At 43.8% G+C, this 11,491-nt stretch overlaps 1 protein-coding gene across 1 annotated transcript in view; it reads right to left on the reverse strand.

Moving 5' to 3' along the window:
* The window catches only part of ERAP1 (endoplasmic reticulum aminopeptidase 1), a 32,606-nt gene that overhangs the window by 5,168 nt on the left and 15,947 nt on the right, over positions 1-11,491 (reverse strand). The window contains exons 8-16 of the mRNA XM_005871525.2: positions 9,945-10,076; positions 9,715-9,786; positions 8,219-8,373; positions 6,701-6,780; positions 5,961-6,144; positions 4,657-4,813; positions 3,623-3,807; positions 2,584-2,745; positions 397-537 (exon numbers count right to left, since the gene is read on the reverse strand). Of these exons, the coding sequence (XP_005871587.1) occupies positions 397-537; positions 2,584-2,745; positions 3,623-3,807; positions 4,657-4,813; positions 5,961-6,144; positions 6,701-6,780; positions 8,219-8,373; positions 9,715-9,786; positions 9,945-10,076 (1,268 nt within the window). The remainder of the gene's footprint in view (positions 1-396; positions 538-2,583; positions 2,746-3,622; positions 3,808-4,656; positions 4,814-5,960; positions 6,145-6,700; positions 6,781-8,218; positions 8,374-9,714; positions 9,787-9,944; positions 10,077-11,491) is intronic.

Consider the following 11,491-nt stretch of genomic DNA (forward strand, 5'->3'; position numbering starts at 1 on the left):
TGCCCTCCAATGGATTAAGATCTAGTTGAAAAAAACAGACACCAACAGGTGAATAAAAGATGAAGTACCCAAAAGAAAATGATAGAAGTAGTGATGCTGCACAAGTTAGACAAGGACAGATACAAGTCAGCAAAGGTGCTGAGCAGGAGACTTCTAATAGGTCAGTGGGTGTGGGAAGGGATTACTCCAGATGGAATAGAAACCCTGACTATCCAGATTCATGGGCTAGCAATGAATTAAGAGTTTTATATTGTCTAAGGATACTGTAAGGACCGCTACTTTCTAGCTTCAGTCAAAAACCCCCTTTGAATGGTCACTGTTGTTTTACAAATTAAAAAAAAAATAGCCGGGTTGAGGAACTTCCCCAGGCACAGCACAATCTTTGGCACTACTTACTTTTGTATAAGTTTATTCCAGTTTTCCCTCAGAAACTGCCAGGCCAGTGGATATCCCACTGGGTTTCTGCCAATAGCTCTAAGAATATCTGGAAACTCTTGAGTTTTTATTACATCTCCCTTAAAACTTTGCTCTAGTAACCTAGAATGATTAAGAGAAGAAATGTTAGCAATGAATATGCCCTGGAGAAGTTATGAGAAAGTTATTCCATAAAATAATTTAAAGCCAGCCTGCCAATAACAAAGACCAAAAAGATAAACAGGTAACCAGAGCCCTGGTAAACTCGCTATAGCTATGTAACAATAAAACTGACACACAGTATTCACAATGCACATTCTCACATATACTCTCATTTTCTCATAAGAGGAGCTAAGAAAGTATATGTTTCTAAATTTGTTATTCTTAAAGATACACAAATATATGCTCCTTTAAATATTTTTCCTGACACCGGCTTCTCCCTAATTATTTACCACTAGAGGCCCGGTGCATGAATTCGTGCACAGGCAGGATCCCTAGGCCTGACCGGCAATGAGGGCCCATCAGGGCCAGCTGGCCAAGGGGAGGGACAGGGAGAGGGACCGTGGGCCGATCGGGGCCTGCCAGCTGGGGGGAAGAACGGGGCGCGGGAGGTTGGCTGCCAGGCCCAAGGAGGGAGCTGGCCCTCAGCTCCCCTGGGAAAGGGGCCTCATCTGCAGCCACCCACCCCCCAGTTCCCTGTCCTAGCCCAGGGCCCAAAGGCCCCAGCGGGGTTGGGAAAGGAGGTGACGGTCACTGGGCTGGGCCTGGAAGAAACGCATCCCTGTGACCCACCACTGCGTGGTTTCCTGCCTCCCCACCCCCCTTCCCTCACCACCATGCCACCACTGTGGCAGGCAGGCGGCAGGCTGATTAGGGCCTGCCATCCGGGGGGAGAGGTGGGGTGTGGGAGGTTGCACATTCTCACATATACTCTCATTTTCTCATAAGAGGAGCTAAGAAAGTATATGTTTCTAAATTTGTTATTCTTAAAGATACACAAATATATGCTCCTTTAAATATTTTTCCTGACACCAGCTTCTCCCTAATTATTTATCACTAGAGGCCCGGTGCACAAATTCGTGCACAGGCAGGATCCCTAGGCCTGGCCGGCAATGAGGGCCCATCAGGGCCAGCTGGCCGAGGGAAGGGACAGGGAGAGGGACCGTGGGCCAATCGGGGCCTGCCAGCTGTGGGGAAGAACGGGGCGCGGGAGGTTGGCTGCCGGGCCCAAGGAGGAAGCCGGCCCTCAGCTCCCTTGGGAAAGGGGCCTCATCTGCAGCCACCCACTCCCCAGTTCCCTGTCCCAGCCCAGGGCCCAAAGGCCCCAGCAGGGTTGGGAAAGGAGGTGACGGTCACTGGGCTGGGCCTGGAAGAAACGGATGCCTGTGACCCACCACTGCGTGGTTTCCTGCCTCCCCACCCCCCTTCCCTCACCACCATGCCACCACTGTGGCAGGCAGGCGGCAGGCTCATCTGCAGCCACCCACCCCCCAGTTCCCTGTCCTAGCCCAGGGCCCAAAGGCCCCAGCGGGGTTGGGAAAGGAGGTGACGGTCACTGGGCTGGGCCTGGAAGAAACGGATGCCTGTGACCCACCACTGCGTGGTTTCCTGCCTCCCCACCCCCCTTCCCTCACCACCATGCCACCACTGTGGCAGGCAGGCGGCAGGCTGATTAGGGCCTGCCATCCGGGGGGAGAGGTGGGGTGTGGGAGGTTGACTGCCAGCCCCGAGGAGGGAGCCGGCCCTTGGCCCCCCTGGAAAAGGGGCTGCGTCCGCCACCACCCACCCCCAGTTCCCCGTCCCAGCCTGGGCCAAAGGCTCCGGCGGAGTCAGGAGAGGAGGTGACGGTCGCTGGGCCAGGCACGAAAGGGCCGGACGCTGATGCTACTAGCCGGCCACAGATGGTTAGCAGCTCCTGCATGGAGCATCTTCCCCCTGGTGGTTAGTGTGCGTCATAGCTACTGGTCGACCAGTGGCTCCAGTCGTTTGGTCCTAAGGGTAGCTTAGGCTTTTATATATATAAAAGATACTCGTTAGCCGTCTCCCCACTAATATAAATGTTCCCAGAAGAATAGGCAATTCCTGCTCAACAGAACAAAAACAGATGCGAGAAAGATCTGATCTAAATTAATTCCTTTGTTCATACATGAACATGAATGAATTACTTACCACTGAAGCTTTTCCTTGTTTTGGCTAATACAGAGGGCAAATTCAATTTGGTTTTTCTCAGTACTGGACAGAGAAGACTGATATTTACGATAGAGAAAATCCCATCCCTCAGTGGTCTGGGCTCCCACAGCAAACACTGCCATCGTCACATCATTGGGCAGCCTGTGGGAAAGAGCACACGGGCTAGAGTCAGAGTTGCGGGAACTGTGTTTAGATGCAGAATGGTGACCCATTATGAACTGATAAATGGCCTCGTGATCAGAGAAGCAAGCCTGGAAATCTAAACAAAATAACCTTTCCTTCAGTTAAATTTTTTGAAAGAGGCAAGAGAAAATATCTAAAATTCGGTTGTGAGTAGTGGTCTCAAAAATGTTAACATGAACTGCCACTTTCACAAGTACCTATGTGTCTAACACATTTTAATGACACCGGGAGACTCCCAATAGGTGGTCACTTGTCAAGCCAAAAGAAAGGGATTCACACTAGACTCAAGATGTAATCCATTTAGGAATCCAACAAGGCCACCACTTATAAGCATGTCTTTCAATGGAAGCATGTATACTATGGGCTTAATGTTTCCCAGGTGGGATTTAAGACCCAGATATACCTAAGTATAGCGAGAATTAAATTTCCACATAGAGGAAGAACTGTACTTACATAGCATAGGCAACTACTAGGCACTTCCTGTCGGGACTTTGGAGACCCAAAGAAACTACTGTGAGAGGCATCACCTCTGTTCCTGGCAGTGCGGCTGTCTCAGTTCTGGTAGGTTTTGTACCTTTGGCTGCATAAAGTGGGAACTATTCTAATCCCATTCTAACTCTCCAGATATTTGACTTTTGTGCTTAGAAGTTCCCTCCTAGCATTACTGCAAGTTGAGAGATACACAGATAAATCTTAAAAAGTAATTTGTTTTCCTAAAAAGGGAGGCCAGGAAGACTTTTTCTAGTTCGTTTTGCTCCCAACATGTAGCAGCGATGATGGAAAATAGAAAAGGCACCCCTTTCATGAACAAACTAGCTGTTTGCTAAGGACAGACCTCAAATCTCCATTGGTTTCCTTCCATTCTCTGAAGTAGCCTTCTGCCCTCTGCACGCAGGGCTGATACTTGCGCACACAGGCGAGGAGGAGGAGCTGGCTCCGCAGCATTCGCTCTGAGACAGAGCCCTCGTCAGTCCATGCCTGCTTGTCAATGAGGCCCCTCAGCAGCCTGATGAGAAAGCCCTGAGGGAAAACCATGGTGTCAGCAGTACAGTCCCAGGTCCCCACATGTCTTATGTAATCCAGTACACTCAGGTGAGGGGGGATATTTTACAAAGTGTAATAACAACTCTTATTTCTAAAACCATGCAGTTCTGTTTATTTCCTATATAATAAAAGACTAATATGCAAATTGTCCCTTTGACTGGGAGTTCGACCAGGGGACGGGGTCAGCTGGCCAACCGCCGTCGTCTCCTCCGGGTCTGGCCGGACCCCACCTGTGCACGAATTCATGCACCAGGCCTCTAGTTTCATTATAAAAGTTCTCAGACACAGAAATGATGAACTATTTTAGTATCTGTATAACAATCTTTTACAAATATATCTTTATCTACTTAAAATCAAGATAAACTGCCACTTTTAAAAAATAAACTAAGAGAGTTTATATGACTACATTTTGAAGGCAAATTTTACAATGGAACTTCGTAAACTTTTGCCAAAAAATAACAACTCTGTACTTCTTCAAGTACCTGAGTCCCAGAAAATCTTAATAGCAGCCATCATAATACAGAAGTAAAATGAATTAAAGGATATGCAAAAGGAAGGGAATAAGAAATCCATGAAAATTAAGTACAGAGTCTCATAGTTCCATGTCTACCTTTAGTGCTAAAATAAAACCAAATATCTTTGCTAGTTAATCCAAATACTAAGTTAATTTTTATTTACTTTTCTTTAATATATAGCGAGATATATAGATATATAGATATACATATACATATTTTTTACACACACAGACACGACAATAAGAATTCTTGCACACCCATATAAAAGCAAACCACTTAAGTAACCACTCAATTTATTTCAGGCTTTTACCTTGAATTGAATTTCCACTTCATTCATATCTCTTTTCTCCATTAACTTATACATAGGTACCAACTCATTCAAACCTTGGAACACAGGCATAATTTCTGTTTCATGTTTCAAGTACAGGGTTAAATTCAAGGCTTTTTCAATCGGTAGCTTTCCAATGCTGGTCAGGATACACCATGGTGAGCAGTTTAAAAGAAAATTTAGGAAGTTAACTTTTTGTTTCAAAAAATATTTTAACAATCTACCAGCAAAAAAAAATCAACCAGTTATCAATACCCCTTATAAATAAGGATCTTCCTATTAGTATCTTTTCCATCATAAATAACACAACATCGGCATGTTTACACGGTGAAGGGAGTTGGTCAAACACAACAGAGCTAGGGCTAACTTGTGGTTAAGACAAAAAGTAGGGCAGGGTCTGTTCTACGAAACTGTGTGCTGATCTTTGATCGGGATTTTGATCACAGATCCTTCAGGAAGCCTAGTCAGAGAGACTGCCACTCAGTTGACATTATAAGTCTCTGGAGTCAACACATCCTCTTCTCCATTCCAACAGAACCGAATATAGATAAAAACCCTTCGTTAGGGTTGATGCTAAAAGCCTCAGTGGTAAGGTATATGCTCATATAAACACAACATCCTCTAAGATTTAAGATGTAAGCAGTAGTATGCTACAGAGGGGAATATTAGTAGGCATGCAGAAACAGCAGGCTATGCACCCCCTATTTTATCACCCATTGCTACTTTTCACCTCAAGAGGCCCCGATGAGGAAGAACTTGACATTTAGAAGCAGAGGGCAATTATAAATTATTCCTTTCTACCTGAGTGATTTCCCTTAGGACTTCTGTTCTGCCCAAATACTGTATTCCATTAAGAGGCTGTGAAGTTCAAGGATCCAGGTGCGGGCAGGGGTGGATGGAAACCCCTTTAACCCAGCGGGGGAGGAACCAGATCTGGTAAAGCAGGGCTAGAGCCAGAGAAAGCCACAGGACAAGGCTTTAGAAACCAGCCAAGAAGCTTCTCCAGGGAGTAGGTCTCCTGATTTTCTGCACTTTTGCCTCCATGTGATCATAGCTGTTAATGAAAAAGGTTAAAACACAGATTCCTTCCTTTACCTGACTCAGTAGACACAGAAAGGAGGTTAACCATACGGCTACAAGCAACCTTGGATTGTTAGAAGAACTTAGGGGAAAACACCCTTCAACTTCTTATTAGCAATCAATCATTTTCATCTTTAGAAATCAAGAATTTGAGTGATAACAGCTGCTTTCAGAAATAAACCAAGACTCTGAGGAGCGTGTATTACCTGACAAGCTGAAATGCATTGTTAATGAGACTGGCCCGATCATTACTGCTGATTGCTGTGTGCGTTCCTTGTAAAAGGCCAGTCAAAGAATCCCATCCATCATCCTCATAATGCACAATGTAATAGCCATTCATTCCCACGTTAAATTTGATCCATTCCACCTCTTCTGGGAGGATGAGCACATCTAGAGCAAATAAAATAAATCATAGCTCTATTTTCTCTCTTGATGGATGAAAGCTTTTCTGATCAGAGACTAGACCACAAAACTACAGGCAAGTTTAATACTGAAATGAGTTTCAGATTGAACATGTTTCTTTTAGAAACCAAAAAACAGCATCCCCATCGACAAAAGCCAACACTAGTTTTAGGTACTAATTTCGTGAGATTTATAGATCTATGAGAAGAATGCAGCCACATTTCAGGCCATACATACGATATAGCCCAGCAATGTTAACAAAGTAATGGGGATTTTTCACTGGTAATCCCTTCTCTCTATCATTATATAAATAAACTGTCTTAATCTCTATCTGGCAAGATATTGGCGTTTTTTGCAACCAGATAGGATTTTCAACCTATAGTCTTCACTAGAAAATGAAAGCCAGAGATCTGCTGAAGATAAAGGTTGACCTGGTCCTTTTTGTTTTAACCAAGATAAATAGCAAAAGAAAGGTGGTATCTAAATCCTGCACAGCTCTATAGTTCCTTCTTGCATTAACCTAGTTATTTCCCCAACAAATTACCTGTTTTTGTCTTCAGCAAAAATCTCTGGGCCGATTCTGATTTGCTGGTGATGAATGTCAGTGGAACATGCCACAGGTACCTAAAAGAAAGGAGGATGAATTGCTCATTTGTTGATTCAACTGAACAAGCAGTTATTAAATCACCTATCACGTGCCAGGCACTGGCTAGTCTAAGAAAGAATGGTACCAAAGCTGCTGTAGCCAAGAGATCAAAACAGCCCTATCCTGTTTTTCAGGCACTATTCATCCTTCTCAGGCTCCTTAAGTAGAGTTAGGAATTTGGGCTCAAGCGAGCCCCGACAGCCTTTACAGTGATTGGCTGGGAGCTCACAGGGCCGAACTTAAAAACCGTGACCACTAGTAATGGCACAAATTGACATCATGTGCCGCCTAAATCATACACTAAGAAGAACACATCACTTCTATGGAATTCCTACTAATGATGCAAAACCTGAATCTGATCGTGAAGAAACAGCAGAGAACCAAGCTGGAGGACATTCCATAACATAACTGGCCTGTACTCTTCAAAAGTGTCAAGGTCAAAAAAGACAAAGACTGAGCAGCAGTTTCAGAGAAAAAGTACTGAAGAAATGTGACCATTAACACAATGTGACCCTAATACTGAATCCTGCCTGAACCAGAATATTTTTTCTTTTGCTACAAAGACATGATTAGGACAATTGGAAAAACTTAAATAAGGTTTAGATTAAATAATAGCATTTCATCAAATTTATTTCATAATTTTGATAACTATGCTACAGTTATATAAGTGAATGTTCTTGTATTTTAGAAAATACCACACTAAAGGATTTTGAGGTGAAGGATTACCATGTCTCCAAATTACTCTCAAACAGGGGAAAGCCATATGTATAATATACACACATATATATGGCATATATGAAGAGAGAGAGAAATATAGAGAAAGCATATCTTGACAGAGAGAGAGAGAAACGTGGTAAGAAGTTAACATTATATCTGGGTTAAAATATATGGGAATTCTTTGCACTCTTCTTACAACTTCTGTATTAAGTGTAAAATTCTTTTGAAACAAAACATTTTTAAAATAGTGTCCATCTAGGGCCAGTCAAGCTGCAGTGTGTCATTTCCAATGGTGTCCTTCTGTCCTGTTAAGCTGGCAAACAAGTTCCAGGATCCAACTCAGACTTCCCAAAGAAAAGAACTGAGTCTCTCCTAATTCCCAGTAATTTCCAGGCACTATTGTAATTTAGTGACAGTTCCTTAGAGCTTATTTCAAGCCAATAACTGGACATTAGCATCCTATCAAAGTATAAAACATGTTAATTATACATCATCAGCTTCACCAAGATGAACCAAGGTTTAGAGCCACCTTCATCCTCTTGGGGAGATGGTGGTGTATAAATCAACTTCATAGGATATGCAGATTTGATTGAAATATTTTAGCAATAAAGGTAAGGGCACTCTTTCAAAAACAAGGTTTTATCCTACAAGGCAGATGTTACCGAAGCAACCAAATGCGTTTTCCTCAGGGACCCTTACCCAGATTCTGGGCTGCCTTCAGAGCCTTTCATATAGTGCTCTTGCTTCAGGTGGACGTTCCTCCCTTTCACTGTGACGGTTATCAGGGGGAAGCCCTTCTGCAGCGTCCAGGTGTTCATCATGGTTTTCACATCAAGGCCTTCCTGTTGCCAGTGCTGGTTGACACAGAAAAACACAGATGCATGACCCACTTAGACCCAACTAAGAAAAGACGGAACCCAAGCTTTTGCTCACACACGGAGCTACTATCCGTGGCCACCTCCCCTGAGAAACTCCTTCTGATCCCTCCTCCGCTCCCAGCCCCTGCCCTGCTCCCTTCCCCACTGTCTCCAAGCACAGAATGTGGTCCATGAAAGCACTGACAGTTACTTCCTGTTCTCTTTCTCTACACATGTGTGTCTTGAGAACAGGTACCATATCTGGTTCTACTGGGCATGCCTTGGGCGTGGCACCAGGCACAAAGTAGGCATGTGCATGAATGAATGAATGAATGAATGAATGAATGAATGAAGAGAAGGGAAAGTGGCCAGGTGTCCCACACCTACAGAATAATGCTGGCTCCCAGATAAGCAGGTGGGGAAAAGTGTTCAAGAGCCTGTACTTCCAAAGCCCAAAGCGGTAACACCCAGATGGCCCACACTCCACAAGCAATCATGAACTCAAAAGAGGATGTTTTCTTTGATACTAAGAAAAGCTTTTAAGAAATATTTAAAAGTTAGTAAAAGGATAAAATATGCTACAGAACTAATCCACAAACTTCTGAAGAAAGCTGCCTCTAAAAACAAAAAAGCCAAGAAAATAAAAATATGATGGATGAAATTCTGTTAAATCTCCAGACTAACCCACAGCTGCCTAGGAAAATAGTCCACAAGTCCAGATAAGCAGAGATGTAGACTGTTTTGTGATTCAGATTTTTTTTTTGAATTCTTTATAGCTTATTGGTTAAAAACACAAGTTAGAACTAAATTCAAATCCCAGCTCTGCAATCTACTAACCACATGCCTTTGGATTTCATATTCACATCTGTAAAAACAGGGATAACAGTGCCCCACTCATGGGCTGACGGTGAAGAGTAAAGGCGATAATGCACATAAGTGCTTAGCACGTGCCTGACGCAGAGTCAGGGCTCAGGAATGCTCGCTGCCATCATGTTTCCTCCCAAATGAAGAGCTCTGGAAGTGATCGACACAGCCTGACTGATAAAGCCCTAACTCTCACAGAAACCTGTCATAAATTCACTGCTTTACAGAGAGTGAAGCTGAAGAAATTAGTATCAGTGAGACGTGTTACCAAAGAAGGCTGTGTGACTCCCTTGTGTAGATAACTCTTTAAAAATTGTGAAAGGCTGTCAGTCTGCTATGGTTTAAATGCAGTCCTATCAAGAGCGAGGGTGATATAATTGAGGACCTCAGAGAGTCTGGCACAGAGCCGACCTTCAAAGGCTGTGGTGGAAAAGAATGCGAAGAGGGGCACCGTGTACAGATGTAAAAACTTACTGAGGATGAAGATGAATGTTGACCCCGAGAGCAAAAGCCCTCCATCCTTTGTGAGCTGTCTGTAGGGCAAATCTAAAAACCGAAAATATACACGTCACTCTCAGGCAGGCCTGTAGAAAACCCTCATGATTCTTCTCAGAGGGATTAATATGATGCAGAAAAAAACAAACACCCAAAATGATAATAAGCCTGTCAATCCCAAGCGCAGAGATACACAAAAACATACTCACACTTGCCATACTGTTCCACAGGTCCTCGTTCTTTGTGTTTTTATAACTATATGTCTGGAGATAATGTACAATACCACGTTTAAATGTATCGGCACTAAGATAATCTCTTAGCATATTCAGAATACAAGATCCCTGAAAAAACAAACAATATAAATAAAAAGTGCTAACTATACTTCCTCAATCTAATCCACCATCACACTTTATTTTGGAATAATTCTTTTAAAAGCCTCCTTTTCGGGAAGAATTTCCTAGGTCCCTTCAAAGTAGAGGTAGTCTCCCTCTCCCTTTGGCTCTAAGGAATGGTAGGGTCACAAGATAGGCAAAGCTTGGATCTCTGAATGTCTACATAAAGTGTATATCCCTGCCAACAGGACTGGTACTTATTTTATTGAGATACCAGAGGCCCGGTCATGAAATTTGTGCACAGGTAGGGTCCCTAGGCCTGGCCAGTAATCAGGGCCTGTCGGGGCCTTCTGGCTGCCAGCCGGGGCCTTCCTTCGTTTCATGCCACCCCCTGGTGGTCAGCACACGTCACAGCAAGCAATCGAACTTCCCGTCTCCCAGTCGAACTCCCAAGGGGACACTTTGCATATTAGCATAGAAGAAGATAATGACATAGCATTATATTAGTTTCAGGTGTACAACATGATGTGATATTTGTATATTGCAAAATAATCACAATAAGTCTAGTAAACATTAACACATATAGTTACAAAATTATCTTCTTGTGATGAAGACTTAAGATCTACTGTTATCAACTTTCAAATATGCAGTACATTATTAACTACTGTTACCAAGCTGTATATTACATCCCATGATGTTTTTATAATTAGAAGTGTATACCTCCTGACTCCCTTCATCTATTTTGCCCAGCCCCCCTCCCCCATCTCTGGCAGCCACCAATTTGTTCTCTATGAGCTTGGTTGTTTTTGTTTTTTGTTTTAAAGATTTCACATACAAGTAAGATCATAAAGCATTTGTCTCTCACTTATTTCCTTAACATAAAGCCCTGAAGGTACATCTATGTCAGAAATGGCAAGATTTTCTTTTTATGGCTGAATAATATTCCACTGTGTGTGTATGTGTGTGTGTTTGTGTGTGTGTGTGTGTGTGTATGTATGTATGTAGACACACACACACATACTAGAGGCCCAGTGCATGAAACCCATACATGGGTAGGGTCCCTAGGCCTGGCTGGTGATCAGGGCCAGCCGGGGCCTTCCTTCTCCCGGCTGCCGGCCAGGGCCTTCCTTCATTCCGCGCTGCCCCCTGGTGGTCAGCACATATCATAGCAAGCGGTCGAACTCCTGGTCAGTCGAACTCCTGAGGGGACAATTTGCATATTAGGCTTTTATTATCTATATATATTAAAGCCTAAGCGATCGTTAAAACTGGTCGGCCGGTCACTGTGACATGCACAGACCACCAGGGGACAGATGCTCAATGCAGAAGCTGCCCCCTGGTGGTCAGTGGACTCCCACAGCCAACCTCCCACAGCCAGCCAACCTCCCACGGTCCCTCCCCACAGCTGGCCGGCCCTGATCAGA

The sequence above is a fragment of the Myotis brandtii genome, unplaced genomic scaffold (assembly GCF_000412655.1).
Source record: "Myotis brandtii unplaced genomic scaffold, ASM41265v1 scaffold344, whole genome shotgun sequence".
Lineage (NCBI taxonomy): Eukaryota > Metazoa > Chordata > Mammalia > Chiroptera > Vespertilionidae > Myotis > Myotis brandtii.